This window comes from Gymnoscopelus braueri, assembly GCF_963280865.1.
Source record: "Gymnoscopelus braueri genome assembly, chromosome: 10".
Classification (NCBI taxonomy): Eukaryota; Metazoa; Chordata; class Actinopteri; order Myctophiformes; family Myctophidae; genus Gymnoscopelus; species Gymnoscopelus braueri.
The window spans coordinates 26,440,024-26,466,521 of record NC_137611.1 but is presented as its reverse complement, the minus strand read 5'-3'; the positions used below and the strand labels follow the sequence as shown (position 1 = coordinate 26,466,521).

General features: G+C 41.2%; 1 protein-coding gene across 4 annotated transcripts in view; it reads right to left on the bottom strand.

Annotated features, from left to right (window-relative positions):
- Positions 1–20,197: 20,197 nt before the first annotated feature.
- The window catches only part of mylk4a (myosin light chain kinase family, member 4a), a 30,115-nt gene continuing 23,814 nt past the window's right edge, over positions 20,198–26,498 (bottom strand). For 3 of the 4 annotated variants that reach the window (XM_080441050.1, XM_080441047.1, XM_080441049.1), the window contains 7 exons: positions 26,278–26,419; positions 25,556–25,626; positions 24,950–25,078; positions 24,134–24,286; positions 23,790–23,868; positions 23,411–23,468; positions 20,198–22,102 (listed from right to left, as the gene is read on the bottom strand). In XM_080441050.1, the coding sequence (XP_080297176.1) occupies positions 23,421–23,468; positions 23,790–23,868; positions 24,134–24,286; positions 24,950–25,078; positions 25,556–25,626; positions 26,278–26,419 (622 nt within the window). In that variant the 3' untranslated portion in view covers positions 20,198–22,102; positions 23,411–23,420. The remainder of the gene's footprint in view (positions 22,103–23,410; positions 23,469–23,789; positions 23,869–24,133; positions 24,287–24,949; positions 25,079–25,555; positions 25,627–26,277; positions 26,420–26,498) is intronic. The other variant, XM_080441048.1, reaches the window with a different exon arrangement.

The window sequence follows — 26,498 nt, the reverse complement described above, 5'->3', positions numbered from 1 at the left end:
AATTAACTGCCGTACATTAATCTGAAGATGTAAATATAACCAAAGTATTTGGCTTTAGCTTTCAACCCCGTGGCACTGAGCCCGCTGTAAAGGAAACAGCTCTATGAGATGCTTACTCTGTATATCAGGGGGCGCATAAATCAAGCCTCTCTTTTTAGTTCTTAAACATACAGTACCACCTGTTTTGAATGACTTGCATGAATTTCAAGTGAAATCGCACTTCAAAGATATGGCAGTCAACCACCGATGACCGGAGCATAGGTCTCATCTATCGCAATCCTAAAATAAGTTGTCAAGTTGAGAGGGTGATACTTTCAGTTTAGACGGTGACAAGAGTGACGGGTCTCTCACCTAGGAAAACCTGTGCATCTTTAAAGGGTTTCCCTCAACCCACTCAAGAAGAGAATCCACTTGAAAATTTGATGGATGTTTAACATTGGTTCCCTTGACAGATCGGCTGAAATCCTCAGATGCCCTTAAAAGTGACATTAAGCGTGGGGAAGGAGCACTACTTCTGTGATACTCTCGAACTTCTAATATCATTACAGAAGCTAATTCATCTTGGGGGAGGAGAAATACAGAGGCCTTTTTCTTACTTTATTATTATTATTTCTGGCACCGGGAGCCACACACTTCTTGGTGCAGTGCTGACCAGAAGTCTTTACCCAGATGGCAATGGCAATACAACAGATTGTACAACAAACACATCTTTTGGGCTTTGTATGCTATATAACTAACCTAACTTTGGGCTGGGACTAGAGCCAAACAGCACTCTACCTTTCACCTCCTAACCTCCGCCGTTCACGTCCCGCAGATGGAGTCCTTCTTTGTAAGGAGAACATCCCACGCTGATTTACTTGTCTGAGAAATACTATATGGTTTGCCTTCTCCACTGCAAACAGAGTCCACAATCAGACAGGGCCACAGAGAGATCATTTTCTCTGTGCGGGTAAAGCGTATGGGAACTATAGGTATTATTTGAATTTTTTAAATTGCTTATCACATATTGCATTCTTGTCATCGGATAACTAATGACTGTTTGGAGCCGAATGCTCTGGTAGGGGGGCCCCTGTGGTCTGGTGTGCTGCCCTGTACTGTAAACGTCCTGCCACAGTGTTCACTGTGTTCTGACTGCTGGCAGAGGGGGGGAAATGAACCTGGCAGAAACCTGCTCTCCCAAAAAAAAAAAAAAAAGCAGTCAATAACAGGAACTCAATCATAACTGCCCTGGTTTCCGGTAAGTTATGCACTCTGGTCTGCCTGGTCTGACAGAGGCTGGCTTGCTGAAAGACTGGCTGGCTGGCTGAGTGTTGGACTCCACCACAGAATGGAGAACTCTTAGTTGGCTCTGTTGGACCACACTCATTTGTAACTCATTTGAATGAGGTTTCATCTTTTATTCAGCTGAGGGGGGAGCTGGGCTGAGCACTGCCAGGTGATTTGCCAAAGAAAACATTGAGCCCCAGTCTTGAATCAGGTTAATGTAACATGAAGTGGATATTTGATTTATCTCGTGCTTGTTTTTAAAGACATGAGAATGGATTAAAAATAGATCGATATTAGAAGCAGGCGCTCTGTGATGAGACTTTATGTGAGGCCAATGAGCCCAAAAAATTTATGGGGTGTTTGAACTAAGCATTTTTGGGCCTCTAATCCTTCCAATAGACTTGGCTACACCAGGCATCATGTAGACAAGAAATCACTTTTTAATGACATCTTTGTTTATGATACACCTTTGAAAACACTAATTGCATCTTTTGAGACACTTTCATGACTGTCATGAAAGTGTGACCTTTATCAAAACATGTACTGTACATCTCACTCAGCATTGGCAGTGACAGCCTTTGGCATGATCCCCACCGTGTACGGCTTAAGCATAATGTATACTTGGGCGTACAACCGTGTCAGTCTCTCGGCATGCAACACAGTCATTCACAACGAAGTATAAATTTGCTGATTCAGTCTAGTATCGATGAGATCAAGATGTGAGAGAAAACCGTACATCACGCATAATATATCCAAGCGTAACTAGGAACGTGATGCTGCTCATCTGAACCTTTTTCCTCCCCTTGCCCCCTGCCATCAGCGCCCCTGCTTTCAGGTATACAGGCCCTGGGTACACCCTGCACAGGTGACAGCGTGGCCTATGGCAGAGACTGGCAGGTAGTAGTAATACTGTACATATAGGACAGCTAATGTCACAGGCACTAAACCTCAAGAGTGACAGAGAGTGTTGGAGGGGAGGGCCTTCCACGCTCGGATTCCACGGGCCTCTGTCATCACCTCTGTTCTGTTTAGTCTAAGTGTCAATGTCTATCAGCTCACCATGGCACATAAATACTCCTCTTTTTCCTACAGACAAGGAAGGAGACAGTCCTGTGAAAATCAGATCCAGAAGGGAGAAGTATGAATAGAAATGTACGTATAGGTGAGCTGTGTTGGAAAGCTTTGATGTTTTACCAGTTTCCCTTCTACATGTAGAAATAATGATAACTTTTTAATGAAACTAATGATCCCTGTTTGTCACTTGAATTTAAATCAGTCAAGATCTAATTAATACTACAATGACGATTCACAAAAATATTCACATAAGACATTTGTGTTATTGTGTCAATACACAATGACCCAAACAGATAACTCCAATACAATTATTGGAGTGAGGGATTTGCGGAAATAATAAAGAAATAATGCATACAGTATAGAGTCCTAATGTTAATAAGTCATGGTCAGGGCAACAGGTTGTTGATCATTATTCTCTGCCAGTGTTCTACAAGCCTACACAGTTATCATTAACACCTAGTTATGTGATGTCATCAAAGCGCCACCCTCTGGCAAGAAACGTAACCTGCACGCTGTTGTATGACACTGACTACACTGCACTCCATACTGTACCTTTCTCAGATAATTGTCTCGTCTTCAAAGACACCCAGGGTCAGTATGACATTTTAATACAGCATCAAAATGTAAAGAATAAAAAAATGAATGATTTATTGTGTTCTTGAATTAGACCCACTCTCAAAGCTGCCCACAATCTCTAACACGGCCAATAAAAAACACACACGCACGCACCCACTCGCGCACACACGCACACACGCACACACACACGCACGCACGCACGCACGCACGCACGCACGCACGCACGCACACACACACACACACACACACACACACACACACACACACACACACACACACACACACACACACACGCAATACATACTACACATACTAATCACATTCTACTGTATCACTCCTTTCTCTCTCACAGATTCTCTCCTGCGTTCCTGTGTTCAGGACCATGGGTTCAGGACTAATTGAATAAGCAGCGACCCTGTGGACCACCTCTCCTAGGGACCAGGATATGATCTAAAAGCGCGTCCCTCTGAGGGCAAACACAGCCAATTTAGAGCCATTTCATGCTCTCTGCTCCGGCACACGAGGGGCCAGGATGGAGGCCACACACACCAGAGGAGAAGTAATTTATGGGCTCTCAAATCAGGCATGCTTTAAATTCTGCTCTTTCTCTTATGAAACACAGCTGTTAATTTTCCCTGTCTGCCTCTTGATCCAGCCCCCCCCCCCCCCACCACCCCCTTCCTGACTCTAATGCTGCAGAGGCCATTAATTACCCAAAACTATCTTGACACGCATGAATGCATGCACTCAACACACCTTAACTGCATGCTTGTACAGTATGACGAGCAGTGCATAAAAGATGAACGCTTATCATGATCACTCCAGAATTGAAATATATGTTGTTTTGTTTTATGTATTTGTTTATTTATTTTAAGAACCCTCAACAACGGTGGTCCACCGTTTACCTGTGATAATGTCCCTCTTGATGATGTTCACCAATTGTGTCACCCGACAGTGACCTCTCTCATTCCTTCACCCTACTGGCCATATGTCCTGGCAGCATTTCATCAAATTAATAGCCTGACTCACATTCTTAATGATGCCTGCATCCATTACGTTAATTAAGTCTCCACACAAGTGGGCTGTTTGTAATTATGAAAAAATTACCATTTTATTTATAGATAAGGAGTTCTGTGGTCCTTGTGGCCAACCATTATATGAAAAGTACTTCTATATGAGAAACAGTTCTAAGAGCAGAAGGCGCCACAAGAATTCCTCTAATCTCCTCCATTGCCGTCTCTGGAGTGCCTCATAATTAATACTTTAGGCCTGTGAAGTATTTTTAGAAATCTTCTTCATTTTGTATTAATTACCTCAGCCATTAACTCTCCACCCCATCAATGAGAGTGATAGTTGGACGGGAAGTTTCCTAATCCTCAAATCTCCTGGCCTCTCTACCCGCGCACAGTTCCAGCTTTGGCTCTTTAGTCTCTGACTTGAATATGAAATTCATAAGCATTCACATCATATTACACACCATTTCTGGGGCTTTAGGGTTCACGGGGAAGCAAGTCGAACAGTGTGCGTTTTATTACATGCCTCAGTAATCCAGGAAAGGGGAAGCACATGGCCGGGTGAAATATGATCGATTTCAGATTAGCGGTGCATACGTTGCCCCATTCTTAACTTCTCAATGAATCATATGAAAGTCTCTCCAGATTCAGTCTTTACATTATTCATTTACATTATTTTATATAACGAGACCTCCTCTTCATCGGGGAGTGGCCCATCCTGTAGTTTATGTCTGCCTTTCTCTCCCTGACTGCCTATTAGGATTGTGGCTTCCCCCTGTGGTGGCGTATTTCTCCCCCCAACTAAAAAGACAAGTATGTCATTAGTTCACCAGACCTGCCATTGCTGTCAGGATTCTAGTGGGGAGTAGGTCTATTAGATACCTATATTTCCTGGTAGAATGGGTTCCATCTCTGCCTTCCCTCTTGGCACGTTAAATATAGAGACAAAACCCAGATGACTGGTTCTGAATCTATCAAAACAAAGACTAAGTACACTGCTTTGGATGTGGATTCTCAAAGAAAATAATGAAAAAGCCACTGGTGGAAAAAAAAAAACATTTCTCAAAGGACAATTCAGCTGAGAAGAAGCAGTTCACTGTCGTGCCTGTTGGGCCAATAGATCTTTTCCTTCTACAGTTACTCTTATATGTATTTGTTTTTATTGTTGTTGTCATTAGTTAGTTGTAAAGGTACGGCACTGTAAAAGCCGGAGTATTGTTAGTAGTTTGCTGAATGAAGCTTTAACTTTGATCGTCCTTACAAATACAGGTATACTAATTCTATTTCATTTAACAAGACTGATGCTCCTGAGGGACAGTCTCAGTTTGATTTCACCTCATCTATCTCTATCACCAGTGTCCCAAAAAAAAACAGTTGGAAACTGCCTATCGCTATTTAGTATGGGGCTACAGTTACTCCATGCAGCATTCAAGATTCTAAGCAGTAGAGGGAATGGTGCAAAAAAAACATTTGTAATAAAAGTCTGCTCAGGTAAATCACTTTTCAACCTGTCATCACCCGGGAGGGTAATATTATTAGAAACAGGCGGTGTGTGTAACATATGAATACTGGCTACTCATTTCAGTGTCCCTCAAGGCTTGGGCACTGGTGAATTCCATCGTTCTTTAAAGGTAATCCATACAGTGTGTTTTATTTGCTATAACAATGTGATTTGATTTTCATAGAGAAATCAGTGGATAGTTTTCCATCCCATTCTGGATCAAAAATATTTAAAATATATTTTTTTTTTGAGTGCAAAATACAAACTGTGTCAAAATGTTATAGGTTTAGTTTGGGAAAGTTTGGTTTGTAGAGCATAGTGATAGCCTATTAATGTTTAACATGTACTCTATGCTGGAGTATAAGCGGTTGCAAAATTGTGTCTAATGCTGAGATTAAAAAAAAATCACACCCTGTGTGAAGTGGGCGGTGTCTTGCTAGCTAATCACAATACTGAATGGAGTCAACCAATCATGTACAAAAGATAAATACATTTATTGAAACACTCTTTATGATGGACGAAACCATAACTTGAAAAAAACCAATACTTGGTTTTTTTCAAGTTATGGTTGCTTATATAGGGCTATGCACATGTGTCATGTGACACTGGCCAATCACAGTCCTGAATAGATTGTGATTGGCCAATCACAGCGCAGGATAATTCTACTAATTTCCTGGGCCCAGATCACAGCGCAGGAAAATGTACATTTTTCCAAATCTCACTTATAGGGGCGGTTTCACCGCCCAAAAATAATAATAATAATATTAAATAAAACATTATCACCAGATGAAAAACAATGACGCAGGCATGAGCCTTGAGAAATTTATACCACCAGCGTTTGACTGGCCTCTCCATCTATTCTAGCCAAAGTCCTAGTACCCACTAAGCTGAGTTTTCAGGGCCGCCCACGCTGTGTGAGAGCTCTGAATCTACAAGCTTTACAGGCTTTCCTCTTCCCGCGGACGGCAGGAGAGGAGAGGCTGCTGACTCCACATTCTCATCCCTCTATCCCTTGCTCTGTCCCCCTCAACACCCCCCCCCCCCCCCACCCAGTGTCCTGTTTACTCGCTTCCAGCCCTGCGGCCGTGCCACCTCAGAGGCGCTCCAGACCAGTGGTGGAAAAAGTACTCAAATGTTTTACTTAAGTGAAAAAGTATCAATACTGCAATGTAGAATTACTCCGTTACAAGTAAAAGTCCGGAATTAAAAATTTACTTGAGTAAAAGTACAAAAATTACTTAAAGTACCAAAAGTAAAAGTACTAAAATGTTTGAAAATAGCAGATCTACAAGCTCACAGCGCGTCGCGATGCGACGCGTTGTGAGCTTGTAGATCGGCTATTTTCAAATAGCCTAGGTATAAAATAGGGCTAAAGTGGTTAAAGTATGTTTTCTAATTTAATTATTGATCATTGCAAAGTAACTAGTAACTAAAGTTTTCAAATAATTGTAGTGGAGTAAAAGTACAACATTCTTGTACTGCCATACTCTGAGATGCCATACTCTAGAAGAACTGAAAATTGGAAATACTCCAGTAAAGTAAATAAAATCACACCCAGTGTGAAGTGGGCGGTGTCTTGCTAGCACAATGTGTGATTCACTTAAAAAAAAACATAAATGTGTTTTTTTTAGCTTGTAGATCTGCTATTTTCAAACATTTTAGTACTTTTACTTTTGGTACTTTAAGTAATTTTTGTACTTTTACTCAAGTAAATTTTTAATTCCGGACTTTTACTTGTAACGGAAAAAAAACATAAATGTGTTTTTTTTTAAGTGCATAGTCCTATTTATAGGGCTATGCACATGTGTCATGTTTCACTATCCAATCACAGTCCTGAATAGACTGTGATTGGCCAATCACGGTGCAGGGTTAGGGGGGTACACTGGTGGCCAATCACAGCGCAGGATTGGGGGGTGCAAATATCCAAACCTCACATATAGGGGCGGTTTCACCGCCCAAAAATACCGAAAAAATGTACTTAAGTACAGTACTTGAGTACATGTACTTACTGTAGTTACTTTACACCACTGCACCCCCCCCAGTGTCCTGTTTACTCTCTTCAGCCCTGCGGCCGTGCCACCTCAGAGGCGCTCCAGACCACCAAGGCCCCGGCGGGCGGCTCCGACTGGCCAGTGGTGGCCCTGGCTATGGGAACGACAGGGAGAGGTGCTGCAGTGGGCGGAGGAGTGGTGCTGAGATGGTGGCTTAGCGGTGGGGGAGTTGTTACGCTTTGCGAAAGGCATTTCAGAAGGAGAGCAAAGGTATGATTACTCCTTATGTTATACTTCGCCGTGTGACCGTGTCGCTTGCACCGAAAATAACCAACTTCAACGCGTTTATTTTCTGCAGGCGACAAGGTCGTTTAAATTGGCCATTGGACTTGACCAGTCCTTGATGTCCATAATAATACAGCGTGGTATTATGGGGAGCACTTTGTTTGCCAAATTGGACTGCTCCAGGGCCATTATCTCTTGACCTTTAGGCCTATTCAAGAGTTTTTCAATTGTTGGAAACCATGACAAAAGGCTCTGTGTAAAGGAGTATAAAGTAGTACAGTAAAGTAATGCCACTATTATGCACAATACTGACCTTTTTCTGAGAAGACGCTGTACTTCTCAGTTACACAGGCAATGAATATGAATAGTTTATTCTCAAGGGCCGACCATTGAATTCTGTTTCAGCTCCCTTTGGCAGGAGGTTTTCATACCATCCTAGTTAAATTTCCTCTATAGCCATGAATGTAATCGGAGATGTTATTTTTGACACTTGGAGAAAACAGGAGGTCACATTGGCCTAATAATATAATGGGGGGGGGGGGGTTGTTTTTCCAGAGCTTCAGTCGCCCTCTACTGGTTAAAGAGTGGACTGTTCTATCTACGCTCCCTGTCAGCATTCTGGTGTGTTTGCACAGCGCTATAGCCTACCACAAATATAACCACAGCAAGCTCAGTCATGGCATCTATTTTCGGCCGACGCAGCGCGGGTGGTCCGCTTTACGTTGCTGAACTCTGTGACAGCAATTGCTGCTGAAGGTAGAAAAGTAAGTGCTGGGTGGTTAAACAAAAACCCCCAAAAAAGAGTCTTGCACAAGTCAGTCTTTCAATAACCTATCAAAGCCAACTGTGCTGACCGAGCAGTGCGTGCAATTGTTAAGGACTTTTCTCAAAATGCTCGCTGGCAGAACAGTGTATTTTCTCTGTGAGGAGAATAGTTTTGTATAAGTTCTATATGAGGTGTTTGAGGGCTGACTGGGGGGGCGCTTATCCAGACAGGGATGGAGAGAGAAGTTTCTGGAGAAAAGGGAAAGAGGGGTGAAAGAGGGATGCAGGTGTGTGTGTGTGTGTGTGTGTGTGTGTGTGTGTGTGTGTGTGTGTGTGTGTGTGTGTGTGTGTGTGTGTGTGTGTGTGTGTGTGTGGCGTGTGTGCGTGTGCGCGTTTACCCTCAACTACTCTGCAATAATTTTCTGCTGAGCTTCTGGAAAGTGGGTTTCAGCACTCGGGCAATCAGGAGAGTGTTTCCCCATGCTGATGTGTGCTGATGTGAGCTCTGCGGGCCTGGAGGTCCTGATGGCCTCCAGTGGTGGAAAGTAACTAAGTACATTTACTCAAGTACAATTCTGAGGTACTTTTACTTTACTTACATATGACCTTTTTAAAATAAATGTATAGTTGTACTCCACTTGCATCTCAGAGGCACATATTGTACTTTTTACTCCACTACAATTATTTGAAAACTTTAGTTACACGTTACTTGATTTAGATTATTATTACAAAACACACATCAACCAATAAAATGCTGTTTTGTGGCTATTTGAAAATAGCCAATCTACAAGTTCACACCACGTCATATCGCAAAGTGTTTGTAGATCTGCTATTTTCCAAAGATTTTGACACATTTTGAAAACTTTAGTACTTTTACTTTAGGTACTTTGAGTATATTTTGATGCCAATACCTTTGCACTTTTACTCAAGTTAAAAATGTAATACAGGACTTTTACTTGTAACTGTATGTAATATAAATAGTCTTACATTGTGTTACTGCTACTTTTACTTAAAATCTGAGTACTTCTTCCACCACTGCCTGATGGCCTCTGTTGTGCAGTCTGACGAGTGGAGGGGGCTCTGCTGAGACAGCGTATAAATGGTGAAACGGTGGGAGAGGGGTTGTGGGGTCGTGGGTGGAGGTAACTCTTGAAGTGCCTTTTTTTTACCCTTTACCCTAACCCTTTTTTTAACCCCCCCCCCCCCCCCCTCTAAAAAAACAATAATTTGCTTGTGTGTTGCATATTTTTATGAAGTCTGCACGCCAACCCAAGTCTTAAACCCTCCCAAGGGGATCTGTATGAATATGGACTGTTGAATGTTATATTCGGCTATAATTCCCTGCTGAGCATTCCCTGCTTGTCTCTAGGACAGGAAGCTTCCAAACCTGTTGGGCTATCGGCGCGGTTGCCCCCTTTGCTAGAATGTCCCTGTGCCAGCACACTTAAAAAAAGCATTTCCAAAAATAAACGAGACACCTTTCAGCAGAAAAAAAGGAAAGAATGCATTCAAACCTCTAAGACAGGCAGCCAAAACTGAAACAAAACCTGGAACACAGCAAAAAAAAGGGGGGGATTTGCGGGTCCTGACTGCAAAGTGTTTGTGTAGGGTCTTCAAGATTTTGACAGCCACAGGATGTGTGTGGCCATTGTTTGTCCCTCCAAGTCCTACCTCACTGCCCCAGTTTCCTCCTCTCCCACCAACCTCCATGCCACACACACACACACACACACACACACACACACACACACGCACACGCACACGCACACGCACGCGCGCGCGCTCACGCTCACGCACACTCACACACAGATGCACAGATGCACACACGGTCATCATGTCATACATCTGTCCTGACTACATTCGCAAATCAGAAAAAAGGGAACTGAACATTGACCATTTTAAGGTGTAAGCTAGCTTCAAGGTACAAGGTTTCTTTGTTGTTATACATGTACCTTGCGTAAAGGTACACAGAGTAAATCTTTTTGTCTCGGTTCCTCAAATGGGGGGGGGGGGGGGGATTTGGGGGTTAGCATTTTGGAAGCTTATTTTTCTTTTTCATATTTTCCTTTTCCTAACTATAAAATTATATTAATAAATACAAAAAACAATTGAAAACTCTGTTTGTAATTCTAAAAGACTACAGTGGCCTGGTTTTTGTTTGTATTCAATTGTATGTCAATTGTGATCATTTCTAAGAGCAGAATGGGCTTTTCTTTATTATTTCCACATAAAGTAGATTTTTCTCTAAGAAATAGACGTGATGTGAATTTCAAGGGGAAATTTTGTTCACAGATATACTTTAATATAAATCATCCAAAACATTGTAAGTTACAACAAATTATAAGAGCAGAAAATGTCTTTATGTTTTAATAGTTATAGACATGAAATACACTGTATCATCTAACAAAGAAATCATAGACATGTGTTTTGAAAATCATACATTGTTTTCCACTGCAGTTCATGTTGCTGTTAATTTAACCTAAGAATATACTATTTTTTTTGGTCAAATGTAATAAATGAATCCAACAATAATGATTAAAATATTCATAATTTAGTCAAATATATTGCCTATTTAAAGGTGCAGTAAGTGATTTTTTCAGTTTTGTTAAAATATGTGTTAAATAGATCTATAGTCGGATTGCAATCATATCTATAGTATGTCTGTTCAGTAACAGGTGTCTCTCTGTCTCTCCAGCTCTTTGGTTAACAGAAAATGATTTTTTAGGTCAGGATACCCATTTTTTCCAATCAGGAGAGAGAACTCATACAGGTTACAGGATAAACAAGTGACATTGGAAGTGATGACACAAAGAAGTGAGCAGACATAATTGGACCTGGAACACTATGAAACGGAAGCTGATACTGTAAATGGGACCTGATTGGATTGAATTGGCCACCCACCTGAAAATGTATTTTGGGTATATTTAAAGACCTGGAGAGACAGCGAGACTCCTGTTATTGAACAAACACTTTATCAATGATTACTACAGTATCAGAATAGAGCTTAAATGAAAATAATATATATATATAAATATATCTATATATATAAAAAAGCACCATTTAAGTTTGATGTATTGCGAAGTCACCTTCAATCGACTCAGCGCCATATATATATATATATATATATATATATATATATATATATATATATATATATACCCCAGCAATAAACCCCTGACCCTTACCAGTAAGAGCATGTACATCATCCAAAACGCCCCTGAATAGACACACACTAAATCTTTTTTGTCTGTGCTGCCTGCCACACAACACATAAAATGTCTCCCTGAAAATGGGCTCTTTGTGTGGTCAAGTGAATATGGTCTTAAGAATGAACCACAGCACTGTGGCTCTTTTCCTGTTTCCCCTGCTCTAAAAGAAGACTGGACTGGAAAGAAGACTGCTCTAAAAAATGCCAACCTAAGAAAAGAGCAGTGATGAATCTTTGAGTTAACAGGTCACCGGGGCAAAAAAAAAAACAGTGACCTACTACCCTCATCCATCCTGGCCCAGAACTCCACGTGGATGTTCATTTGTTCATTACTTGAAAATCCATGTTTAAACACTTTGACCCTGGTTTCCATTATTATAGGTGAACGTTTTCAAAAAGGAATTCCCGGAAATTAAGTTTCCAAACATCGCGAAAACAGCCGATCTACAAACTCACAATGCTTCGCATCATGACACATGGTGAGTTTGTTCCACATTTGGAACAATCCAAATGGTCATACTGCTGTGACCATAGGTGTCTTTCGTAGGTGTTGCAAAAATGTGGTGTTAAGAATAAGACTGTATCCTGATATTATGCTGCATTTTTGTTTTGTTTATTCCTCTAAAACAGTGGTTCTCAACCAGTGGTCCTTGAAGGAGTTCCAGGGGGTCCCCAGACAAATTAATAGTTAGGAACCATATTGACCCTTATGTGTCTGTAACTCTGAGAGTGTACAAATGGAACCAAATGGACCCTAACGGGTCCATTTGGTTCCATTTGTACACTCTCAGAGTTAAATGAACACTGATAATGATACTACAGTGTAGATTGGGACCCCCAAGAAATGGGGGTCCCTGGGCTAATATGTGTCAATTTGGGGTGTCCTTGATGCGAAAACGGTTGAAAACCACTGCTCTAAAATACAAAAACATATCCATGCTAAAGCCAGGGATCCCGGGGGGAACAGTACGTCCTACAATTTTACCTGAAAATCATGACCTGTGCTGTTCACTCACGGCCTCGGATATTTGTAGAATCCTCTGCTCCTGTCTGAGGTCTATCGTGGGAAACATTTCACACCACAATAGCAACAGCCTCCGTCTTGCCATTGGGTGCCTTGTGCTGTGTTTTTGTTGGCCATGGGAGCTGTTTTTGGGAGTCAGACGGAGAACAGGCGAGGGTTTTTTCCCCTCTGTACAGTCCCGAATGCAGTGGGACCCGGACTCAGGTCATCGATCACTCAGCACTGGGCGGGAGGACAGACTCTGTGGGTGGGATGGGAAGAGATAATTGAGAGATGTTTGGATATGCAATGCATTGTATGTATGCGCAATTCTGAACATGTATGTGAGAGTATGTGTGCGTAAACGCATGCCTGCGTGCGTGGTCGTGTGTGGTCGTGTGTGTGTGTGTGTGTGTGTGTGTGTGTGTGTGTGTGTGTGTGTGTGTGTGTGTGTGTGCGTGCGTGCGCGTGCGTGCGTGTGTGTGTGTGTGTGTGTTGAAAGTATGGCAGTACAAGAATGTGTGTGCGCGTGTGTTTGCACATGCATGCATGCATACAGTGAGTACGTGTGCATGTGGGTGTGAAAAGAGGGGGCTGCAATAAAACATGACAGAGCGGTATGTTGTGGGCAGGATAAGTGGACTTTTTGCGTGGGCGAGGGCGAGGGTCAAGGTTCATTTGTCTGGTTGGAAAGTTAAGAGGTCTGAGCTGCCAGCATTGTAATATTTGCATGCATGACTGCACACACAAGCATGCGTGAACAACACGGACACATGTGATACAAATGCGGGGTACTGCTCAACGAAATAGCTTAGCTTGGTTCCCCTTCAGGAGTCCTGACAGAGCAATTAGACATATAAGAATGTAACACACACACACACACACACACACACACACACACACACACACACACACACACACACACACACACACACACACACACACACACACACACACACACACACACACACACACACACACACACACACACACACACACACACACACACACAGGCAGAGGCCTGTTGGATTATGGCTCTCCCTGCCACAGGGCCGCCATGCAGCCCTCTCAGCAGGCCTGGCAGATTGAACAGAGGCCCCATGCGGGCCAAGGGGTGAGCCATGGGGATGGGTAAATACAGCGCTGATGGAGAGGGCCCCACTGCGGGACCGCCTCACCAGCGGTAGGGCCCAACATGGAGATGATATGGAGCCGAGCGGATGACCCAGCAGCAGGGACCCTCCTGAATCATTAAAGACTTCGGCTTTGCCATTTGATCAGTGTTCTGAAAACACTGGGCACACCGAGCTGCCGTGTTTCCCCCCTGTCTGAAAATCAATCTGTGTGTGTGTGTGTGGGAGTCAGCACTGTTTTCATTTCATAAGTCATGTTTGACCGTTACCGAAAAGCGCGTAAAAGTATGGAGCACATGTGGACCGACCGCATTGTTCATGTGGATTTAAGATGATTTAATAATTCATCTTCCTAATCACGTTTGAACAAATGCACTCAATCAATAAAGCGCGCCTCCCAACTGTCTGATTTCATGAAACATCAGACACAATATGAGACATGGTTATAAAATATGATATACCAAGTCTGACATTGATGTCTCAATAGACAGAAGGCCCTTCATACAGAACTGACAAGGCTGTATGAACGGTGATTAATGTGGGGGAGCTAGAAAGGGTTAATCGGACCTTACAGTGTCGTTGGTGGCAAACCTCAGCGGTGTTAAAAACAGATCACTCACGCTGCATGTTCCCACCGCTGGTCCCGACGACACGTGTACTGCCATTAACTGAACATAAACATGGTCTGTCGTCCCGTCCCCCCCCCCCCCCCCACACACACACACACACACACACAAATCAGAACCACCTGCCTCCCAGTCCCTGAGAACTGACTGGTCGTCTCTCCAGGCCTCCTCAGAGAGAGAGAGAGAGACTCTTGTTTGGGGGAAGAAAAAAAAAAGCTTAGGCTAGGTGTGGGACTTTTACATGAAATAAAGAATGGAGGTGGGGATTTTCACATCCCCCCCCACGCACACAAACAACACTGCCCATATCGCCTTCCTCCTGCTCAGGCCCAAATGCAGGTTTGAATTACATACAGGAAACTCTTGTTAGAAAGGACACTTTTCTTAATTGATCTGCATAGATTGTGGGATCTCTTTCTCTCTCCTCTCTCTCTTTCTCGCTCTCTCTCTCTCTCTCTCTTTGTCTCCGCCAGGCCAAAAGACCCTGTCCGTCCGTCCGTCCGTCCGTCCGTCCGTCCGTCCGTCCGTCCATCCGTCCGTGTGTGTGACCGTGTGTCTGTCTGTGACCAGCTAATCTCCGGCACCGTTGGGCGTTCGCTGCGAAACTGTGCACTCAAATTTTACTCAAATCGGTCTCTATAGTCATGTGATCAAGACTGATCTGTTTGATTTTTTTGAACAAAATGCCGCATGAACGCAGTGTCTGATTGCGGTGAAACTTTGCACACACATTTGCACTACGTTGCGGAACAAATGCCACCCTTTTTAACATTGCCCTATTATAGCGCCACCAGGAGGCCGATTTTTGCAAAAAATAAATATACATTATTCCAAAAATAATTGTCCAAACATGACGCAAATCGGTACACATTACCTCTATAGTCAAGTGATCAAGACGGATCCGTCTGATTTTTCATATTTCATCCTGATTGGCTACCTGACCTGGCGGAGACCTGTGCTCCCAGGAACACTTTTTGTAGTTCTCTCACTCAATTCTTCCCTTTCTTTATCTTCATCCCTCAATGGAAACAAGTTATCCTTTTGTTTCTGACTAATAAAGTATTCAATCAATCAAAACAAATCCCTCCATGAGTGTGTGTACTGTATGTGTGTGTGTGTGTGTGTGTGTGTGTGTGTGTGTGTGTGCGTGCGTGCGTGCGTGCGTGCGTGTGCGTGTGCGTGTGCGTTTGTGTTTGATATCAGCTGACAAAAACTATGGAGTTTGCCATTCAGGGGCCTCAGGTCATTGCTGTCTCAGAGCCAGGATGGCACCTGGTCTCAGAACCCCCCCCTCCAACTTCCCCACCCCTTCAATCGCTTAACATTCACTGCCCTGCCAAAATAATAACCACCCCACACACACACACACCTTCAGCAGTGAGCAACCAGTTTACGCCCCCTCAACCCCCGCCCCACCCAACACTCCATTAGCTTGCCAACCACCATCAGCAGATCACTGACTCAGAGAACATGGCCCCCCATCTCTCTTCCTCTCCCTCCGTCTCTCTCACATCACTCTCTGTCTTTCATTTTTCCTTTCTCTCTCCACCTCTCCTTTTTATAGCTCTCTATACGTCTGTTTCTCTCTCACCGGCTCTCTTCCGTTCGGGTCTGATTTTTTAATATTGCAACACGTGATGAGAAATACATCCATTTTTCATAAACTTTTGGACGAAGACGCAGACATGTCAGCGAGCTCTTTTTATCGTTTGTGTCTTTGCTCCGGTGGTCCCTAACTGACAGGAACTCAGGCACTATTTGTTATCTTTAGGCCCAATAAGTCCATCTGGTTTTGGTTTGGCTCCTCGAGATCGCCCCTGGAGATGTGGATGGAGGGGACTTGGGGCTGGGGTGGGTGAGGTGGGGGTCTAGGAGGCCTTTTCTCTTTTTAAATTGAATTTCTCACCATTCCAACCTGGGCCATGGACCAGGGCTAAAGCTGGAGCCTGCATCTACCTCTCTGCCCTCGGGCTCTAATGCAACAAAAAAAAAAAGAGGGGAAAAAAAATCTGTTTCACCTGTTTGGCCAAACGACTGCATGTTGGGAGTAATAGCTATTAGCTAAATCAGATTCACTCAGCCGATGTTTGCAATGCAGGAATGTATGAACTCCCTCTGAACCACTCCCGACATGAAACTCATGTCTGATGAAATAAAGTGTGAAAATAAACAAATACTAGACTAAACAGTTATCAGCTCTCAACAGGAAATAAGGAGAGAAAGTAAATTGATGTTTGCGTGCTTGCACATTTTCTTACATGGGTAAAAGTTTCTTATTTTCAAACAATGGACTCTTCAGTAATTTTCACCGTATCAAAACAACTGAATATAATGGAGAGTTTTTTTTCTTCTTTTTTATATTAGCAGCAAAGCAAAAAGCAGCAGGCATGTTTCTTTCTTATGAAATTAAGGGCAGATGAAACTCATCCTTCTTGGTTGGAGACATTTTAAGTATGATTTCCACTACCCAGATCCCAACCAAACAGAAGAAGCCGCCATAGTGTAGGAATTATTCAACAAAAGCCAGATCATACTAATTAATTTATTATCTTTGGAGCAACTGGAGGCATATTTTTCAATGTATTAAATCAATCCATATTTTGAGGATATCATGTCCGCAGTCTACATTTAGCTGGATATGGTGACAAGTGATAAGCATACTGGGTTGATTATTATTTTATGGTTATTTCTCCATGTGTGGTACACTAGCCTACATATCAGTGGAATGGAACATGGTGCCAGGTTGGAATCCTGGTAACAGGAGATATAGTAGATATACAGTATATCAGTTTAAGGGAGTATTTGTGGAGATTAGATCTTCTTTCCAACTGGAGGGAGCAATGTGAAATATATGTTCAACCATGGCCTTATTTCTTTCTTTCTTTCTTTGACATAATATGTTCATTTTCCATTTTAGATCATGTATTTATAAGTTGAGACAGTATTCCAGTGACCCCTAAAGCTGTTTGAATATAAAGAGTAGCCAACCGTTGCTCATGGAGTCTCCTGGTGGCTCACTTGGGTAAGACTAGCAGACATTGTGCTAGTGATGCTGTAACTGTGAATCTGGCTCCTCTATCCATACATGTATTGTGAATAGCTCTCTCACCATCTCACTTTTTCTGCATGCTTTACTGAAAATAATTCTATGAAAACAATCTTATCCTAATGGTGGTTTACTGTATGGTTGTGACACTCATATAAATGAAAGAGTGAAAGAGTATATTTCCTGTCCATGTATGAGTATTGAAAGAAACATAACAAAGGGAATGTATTGGTTAAAAAGATGGCTGAATATCTAGCACCTAAATGTCGTTTACGGGGGGTTTTGTTTTGTTGTGATTAATATAGCCATTCATTTTCTGTTGTCATGGTTCGTAGGGGGGGGGGGGGGGGGGGGGCTGTAGGGAAAAAGCAGCACATGTAAAAAGTTCCAGGAAGTGGTCACTGGTAGGAAAGTTCCAGAAAATACTGGAGGTACCAGTATAAAAGTTCCAGGAAGTGAGGCGGCTAGGGGTTCTATTTTGCCCATGAAAGAGTCTCTTTACAGCCTACATTGTAATCCTAATCAGAAATTTTAAATACTTTCTGTTCATTTGTATATTGAATGTCAATTGCTTAGTTTTTGATATTTTGGGGGTTTTTCTGCCTTTATTGGACATGGATAGTACAGTGCGCCATAACCACTAGGCCATCAGCGCCCCCAATAATGGTTTAGTTGAATTGAAATATGAATTTGTTTGATTCGTTTTGGGTCAGATAAAATATAGCAATTTTATTTCAAAAGCAACAGTTTTGTGTTTTCCTTTTGGTCTGCAATACAAGGTTTAATTACAGTAAATAATTACTGACGCAGGTACAAGACCTTCATTTCTTTAATATAACTCAGACATTACATACAATTTATGGTTCTGATTGTTATATGGTCATCTATGGGTTCTGCTGATTGAATGGTTTGTCTTTCATTTGTTTCTATACAATCAAAAACTGTACTATTTCTTTGATTGAATTTACATAGCTTGAAAACTCAACTTACAAACTCACTTACAGTTTGCCAGCTTTGCAGTTTCCTCTGTCATTCCTGCCCTTTCTCTTGTCTTTTCCATGTTTCTCAATCCTTCCTATGACCCCTGTTAACCCCCCCCCCCCCCCCCCTCCGGCATAGCTCAGCTAACCCCATTCCCCCTATCCCTCCCATCACCGTCATCGTCCCACACACTCTGGTTCTCAGTTTATTTTCTCAGGTGAACAAACTGTATCGCACACACTGGCTCCCTCAGTTGCTCTCAATTAGGCTCCTGGAATCATCTGCGCTTTCATCTACTGCAAGAGAATGTGTGGGTGCATGCGTGTGTGTGTGTGTGTGGCGGGGGGGGGGGGTCTTTTTTGGAGACTGAATAGAAAATAGACAACATGTGTTTGCTATGACATGTCAGAGAGACTACTGTAAAACACTCATGAAGAATGTTGCACATCCATTAGAAGAAGAGTGCTTATTTTGAGTCCTCCAAGACCTAAATATAGATTACATAGACTAGAGGGTATCCTGTGGGCATTTTGGTCGATTTTCCACTAACATTTGGCTTTGAGAGACCAAAGTTAAATCTTTGACTGGTTGTACGCACAGTGTAATTTTACTGTCGCTTAACGTTGCCCAGCATTTTAAACTTGTGACACAGACAAGAATACCCATGAAATATTTAAAGATAGAACCCATTGACTACAAGAGCAGAGTTACAAATAAGTAGTAGTGCTTTTAATTCCAATTAGACTATAGATAGATCTGTTACAGACTGGGCTTCCATCGTGAGAAAATGCAAAGGGAGAATTCTCTGCCTATGGGTATTATGAGGTCAAAGTTTGAGGCTAATCCACAGCAACCAACATGACTTTTTTTCATAAGTGAGAGCATTTGTTTATTTTTCATCATGATTAACCTCTTAAGCCCTATCTAAAAAAAATGCTGATTTAAAAGCTCACAATGCATACCAATGCGAAGTCTTGTGAGCTTGTATCAGCTAATTTAGCTGTTTTTGAATTATTTTAGATTTATTTTTGCAATTGTTTGGACCGTACATTTCCTCCGAGGTTGAAAGTCATTAAGCAAGTTTTACCAACAAAACTAATTTACATTTGCGTTTTATGAAATTACATGAAATGTGAAGATGGAATTTCTTGAATGTTGTGAATGACGTTTTGTTTCCTTTGTGGCCAAGTGGTATAAGTCCCTTCATACAGTGTCATGCCTCATCATGTTGTCAACCTGAATTGAACAATACACATTTTAAGAAACTTACACTGAGGAGTGAATTATATTCAGTTGTTTTAATGCTACACACTTCAAAAATACTGTGTGAAATGCTTTTCACTCATGATTATATTAGTTATGTTGTGACTTGAACAGCTCTTAGTTCATCCTGAGTTGGAAAATAAAATAAAATCACACATGAATGTAATCCAAACAGAGACCATGTGGAACACAGAAATCTAATCAAAAAATCTAGTAAAAATAACTACATTCTTGGCAACAATGATTACCTTCAGTTATGCCACCTTCACAGAAGGCAGATTAAAACATAGATTATGTAAAGTGAAGAACCATCTACTACTAGAATGACAAAGTACACAACCATATTGCAGGACAAATCTAGCAATTTACGTGTGGTGTTTTGGCTTAAAGTAAAATATAACCTACAGTACAGCAGGAACGAGAAATTAACTTTTTCTTCTTCCAAGCAAAGCAGTACAATCACTGATAAGACTTGAATTATTTTAATAGGAAGTAAAAATATTCTTATTTTTTTTCATACACACATGGACATGGTTCGAATGAAAAAAAACAACAAAAAAAACAAGAAAGAATACACACCTTTCCAACATCACATTTCTAGCTTGATGTATCGTCTGTAATTAAATAAATAACTATAAAGTGCACATACTACAGCTTATGTAAATGAACCATAACATAAAATCCATTCAATCCATACATAACCATAGACTTCCTTTCCTAAAGATGTTGGAAAATCTGAAAGCTAACTTCACTTTGTTTCGTCACTTCAACATAATCACATGGGCTTCAAAATAATGTATTACATATCACAACCTATATACAACTCTTGTCAAAAACAAAGATAAATCACAAAGTCAAGCTGAAAGAGAACAATACATCATGCATTGTTTCACTCAAACAACAACTTGCGCGGTAGCCTTCATACATTAAGCAAAAATAGTCGATCTACAAGCTCAATAATCATATCGCAGAGATTCTAATTCATCGTGAAATTGTACGTCATTATATACTGGACCTGAGTTGGCTCTGTACTTGGACCGCGTTCTATTTGCCTAAATCTCTTTGCCAAAAATAGAATCTACAAGCTTTGTGAGTTTGTAGATCTGCAATTCCTGGCTAATGTTCCTCCCAGAATATGGATGCTGGGGTCCAGGTGGTTAACAAAACTGGCATTTTAAGAGTTTTACCAATTTTTTGATCATCGCGATAATATTGTTAATCGCAATTATTCTGGCCACAATAATCATGACATATTACCCCATCCCTAAAGCTCACAACCCATCGCATTGTGATGCATTGTGAGCTTGTAGATCAGCTATTTTTGGTGCACGACAAGTATAAAGTCAGGCATTAGCCATTGATGACTACTAAACGTATAGTTTACGTGGGCAAAAATGAAAGGGAGAGTGGCAGACAATCACAGGATACCGTGTGGAGCACAGTCAAAGTGTAGAAATAAAACCTACATTATGTGAAAACACCAGTTAGAACACTGTGCTCATTCAACTTTCAAAGTCATCTTGTCACAAACGTAAGGGCAATATATCTTTTCCCAATATATCACAATACATGACACATAGAATCAGGTTGGGCTCTAACAATACAAACATTCTGTATAGTATCTCTAGTGATAGAACTATGCATTTAATATTATACGATGGATTATGGACATATCCCCAATTAAACCCTATCATCCGAAACGTGCTTTTGTCATTACTTCTCAAAGGTGCAGTAAGTGACGTATTGTTATTTTTGGTTGTTTGTTCAAATACTTGTTAAATAGCTCTATATTCTGATAGCAATCATTGATATATAAAGTGTTTGTTCAGTAACAGGGGTCTCCTTGTCTCTTAACAACATGCATTTTCAGGTCGGGATGCCAATTTTATCCAAGCTTATCCAAGGTTACAGGATAAACAAGTACAACTGGAAATGATGACACAAAGAATTGAGCAGACACAATTGGAACAGGTACACTATAAAATTAAAGTTGATAAATGGGTACTTTCTTCTGATTGGCTGAAATTGGCAACCCCACCAGACAATCTATTTTGTGTTTATTAAAGAGCTGGAGTGACAGGGAGACCCCAGATACTGAACAAACACTCTATACCAATGATTACTAGCAGAATATATTATAGAGCTTTAACTTTCTTACCAAAAAGATATCACTTACCCTACCTTCAACTTACCCTTCAATATTTGCTTTTGCGTAACACAGTGAATCATGGGACAGGAAATAGATCATTTGGGAGCAGTTGGGTCATTGTCACAGGTGCACAAGCAGGTAAAGCTCTGGTAATCTATGTGTATAGCAGAGTTGGTCCAAGTGGTTACGTTACAGCTAGAGCCATCCGGTCAGCGTGCTGCTCTGGAATGAACAGTATAGATAGGGAAAGGAACATTAATCTTCTGAGGGCCGCAGCTTTGTACTTTATACCTTTGTCGCTGTCGGGTGGAAACCTTTACTTTTCTAAAAAACTTTGCTTTTCAGGACATGGAAAAAAAGGACCCGTGTTCCAATGGATCGAATGTAGATTTAGTCACAAGCTCTTGTTAATACTGTTCATTGGTAAAATATTTATAAAATCTACAGACACACTTAACCACTTTCACTTACACTTTCAAATAGTTTCAAAAATAGCAGATCTACAAGCTCACTGGGAGCTTGTAGCATGGCTATTTTTGCTACTTTTGCATCACATTGTTTTACGATGGAGTAGCATGGCATTAATTTATGAAAAAAAAACATAAAAGGTTGGAATGGAGATAGAAGGTTTCTGCCCGACAGCAACGCCCTGCAACTTTCCTTCTGCTGCACTGCACAAATGTGGAAATGTGCTTCCCCCTTGTGGACAGTTGGTTAACATGACATCCTGATCTCTAATGACAGGTGTGCAGCAGTGAGGTCGGATGAGTGAGTTACATCAGTGATTCTCAAACTTTTACATTTCAAGGACCCCCATAACTCTGACAGTATACAAATGGAACCAAATGGACCTGTTGCATCGTCTTCATCTCTCTAGAATATATCCTGACGTGGACCCCCTGTGAGAGCGTTGCAAGGCCTTCCTGCCACTTTGGGGCACATATTTTGCCCGTATTTTATCTATTTTGAAAACCCTATCAGAGCTCTTGGGAAATGAGGTAGAGAGTGACCCCAGTGATGGCTGTGTTTGGGGTGCCGGGAGAAAACAGTCCTCTCAGAGGGCCCAACTCCACAGTTGCAAGGTTTGTAACTCTCTTGGCCCGTAGGTTAATTTTGTTGAACTGGAAACAGGCCCAGGCCTCCCACGTTCGCTGTGTTGATCAGAGACGTTATGCAACACCTTAAATTGGACTTGGCAGCCCTTTATTGACTATGTAGAGGCCAGGCAATAGGTCCTCCTCTCGATTTCTTTCTGCAGTAGTGAAAGATGTCTCAACTCGTTTACCACATAAAACGGCTTTTGTACTTAGTGTTTTTTTTTCTACTGTATGTCCTATTGTGTATTGGGGGTGAGGGTTGTTTTGTGTTTTTGTGTTTATGTGTATCTGTGTAAATGATCATTTTAATTTAGATCTTATACTGTTACTATTGTTTGTGTATCTTTATGTGTTCTGTTCATTTATTAATGCAAAAAATCTAATAAACAGATAAGAAAAAAGATAATGACATATACTAAAAGGATAGACCCACCTCAGCTATCCTAGGAGGGGGGCAGACATGAAGATCGCCGTGATCTGCACATCGTTTTCTGTTGGGGGGAGTACAGTAAACAATAATGGACATTAACACACCTAAAACACGATAATCATTGTAAAGTTGATCTATTAACCACCTTAACCCTGACTTCCTTATTTTGGGCATGTCATTACAAGACTTTTGAAACTTTCAAGCTCACAACGTGTCGCTGTGAGCTTGTAGATCAGCTATTTTGAAAATGTTTGAAATCTTTTTTAAATCGTGAACATTTAAAAAATATAATATATCTACAAGCTCACAAAGAGTTTGTAGAAAAAAGCAAAAAGAAGGTAGGGCTTAAGTGGTTAGTTAGTATAGTGATGATGTACCGTACCCTTGTATACAGGCGGTGATGAAGGACTGGGTCAGAAAGCCAAGGGTGTCTCAAAGCCTCCGACGCCCCGATCCTCCAGCTGCAGATGAACATAATAACAGCATGACGTAAGAGCAAAATGCCCACCGTGTGAACAAGGTCAATAACAACACTGTTACCACATGAACCCTAGAGTCCCTAAGTCTGGGGGCGAACATTCAGCGAAAACAGACGACACATGTGATGTGAGCTAGGAAAAACTAGGAGGCCTTGACAGCATAGACCCCTGGGGGACTTCCGTTTAAATGGTTAATTATCAAAACACAAAAGACAGACGGAGAGACTGAAGGACAATTAATCAATACCTTTTATTAGTGACGAGAAGCTTTCTGATGAAGTCCTTGGCCTCTTCGGAAGTCTCGAGGAACTCCTCTTCCTCAAAGCCCCAAGTACACTTCAAGATGTTGTTCAGCGTCTGAGTGTCATCGTCACCGAGGAAGGGACATAGACCACTTAGACTATGAGGAAAGAGCAGGTGAACGTTAGCGGATGCATGTCTGTACTGTACATGTGCGTATATGTACTGTACATACAGTGGCAGGATTTTTCTGTGATGTCATTATGTCACTGTGATTACGCGTTCTTTGCTCATATTCTTTGCCTAAGCTTGGGGCGGGACACTGTATGGTTTGTTTTGTTCTGCAGTGCAGAATTAGATTATATAGCATAAAAATGAGTTTGTGAGCTTGCAGACCTGCTATTTTAAACCATTCAATCCGGGAACGCATCTATGTCCTTTTAGATTTGAGCTATAACCATTATTTTGTACTAAGGCTATTAAAGAAATCTTGAACATTTGTGCAAATCTTTGAATATATATATTTGTAACTCAAATCTTTGCTTCTGGAGGTCCCTGGGACAAAATATTTTACAAATGTTCGCTTTAAAAAATATATGTATTCAAAGATTAGCACACTTTTTCACGATTTTTCGAAAATAGCAGATCTACAAGCTCATAGCGCGGCACTCGGTGCCGTGCTATGAGCTTGCATATCTGCTATTTTTGAATAGCCATCTTGTATGGGGGTCCCTGGCCCCAAAAATATTTTCAGATGGGGGGTTCCGCAATACATAATTAATTTGGGGAAAAGCTTGAGAAGACCCCTGTCTTGTGTACTTACAGCATGTAGGCAATGACTCCAAGGCTCCACATGTCGGTGTTGAATGACACATACTCGTAGTTGATGACTTCAGGGGCCAGGAACTCTGGAGTGCCAAAGTTCACCTTTAACTTCTCCTTTGGTTTATATCTACGTACATGGAGAAATCATTTGTCATTTCGGTACGATACTCATCCTATAATGAATAATTACAAAACTAAACAGAGATTCTCACCAATGTAAATTCCATGTTTCTTTATATGAATGTAGACTGGAATGTTGTGTTTGAAGCTCTGTTGTGGTATTACTACTTGTGACATCAACCACGGTGAAGACAAATGCAACTTTAGACACATGGCCAATACAATCTCTGTTCTATTACATTCAACTTTAGGTATATTATGAATGCAAATGTTAACCGCTTGAGCCAAAAATAGCTGACCTACAAGCTCAGGATGTGTCACATTGTGTAGATGGGAAAAAAGTGGTCCAAGTACAGAGCCAACTCACATCTGTTTCATTAAGTCTAGAGGGTTTACGTGGTTAAAGGCCCTATCCGGGATAGACAACACATACAGTATTGTACTGTCCTGTAGGTAGCAGAACTGATGTGGATACCAAACTTACACTCTGGCAAGACCAAAGTCAATGATCTTGACCTTGTTTGTGGCCCTGCTCACGCACAGAATGTTCTCAGGCTGAAATAGAAAACAAAAACAAATAAAACCCTTAATATTCAACTTTTTATTTATTCTGATTTCTGTTCAGGAATCTACAACAAAGAAATGCATGTGGAGTCTGATCCATTTTTACTGATGAACCTTCAGGTCTACATGGAGGATTACATCTTCTTAATGTACCTTCAGTGGTGTAAAGTAACTAAGTACATTTACTCAAGCACTGTACTTAAGTAAAATATTTAGGCATTTTTTACTTTACTGGAGTATTTCCAATTTTAAGTACTTTTACTTCTACTCCACTACATCTCAGAGGCAAATGTTATATTTTTACTCCACTACAATTATTTGAAAACTTTAGTTACTACTTACTTTGTAGATTTTGATTATTATTACAAAACATACATTACCCACTTCAGCCCTATATACATTTCGGCTATTTGAAAATAGCCGATCTACAAGCTCGCGACGCATTGTGAGCTTGTAAATCTGCTATTTTCAAAAGTTTTTTTTACATTTTATACATTTGAAAACTTGTGAGTGAAACGTTACTCAAGTAAATTGTTTATTAAGGAACTTTTACTTGTAACAGAGTACTTCTACATTGCAGTATTGATACGTTTACTTAAGTAAAGAATGTGAGTACTTTTTCCACCACTGTTTCTAATGTACCTTCAGGTCTAGATGGAGGATGTACATCTTGTGCATGTGCTGCAGCCCCTCACAGATCTGTCGGATGAACATCACGGTGTCCAGCTCCTTCAGGGTGTAGTTCTCATCGATGATCCGGTCAAACAGCTCTCCTCCATCGACGCTGGAGTCACACACATTAGATAAGCATGTCAGAGAGTTAAGTATTTCTGTTATGGTCTATTACTTAAGTTCAGCCGTAT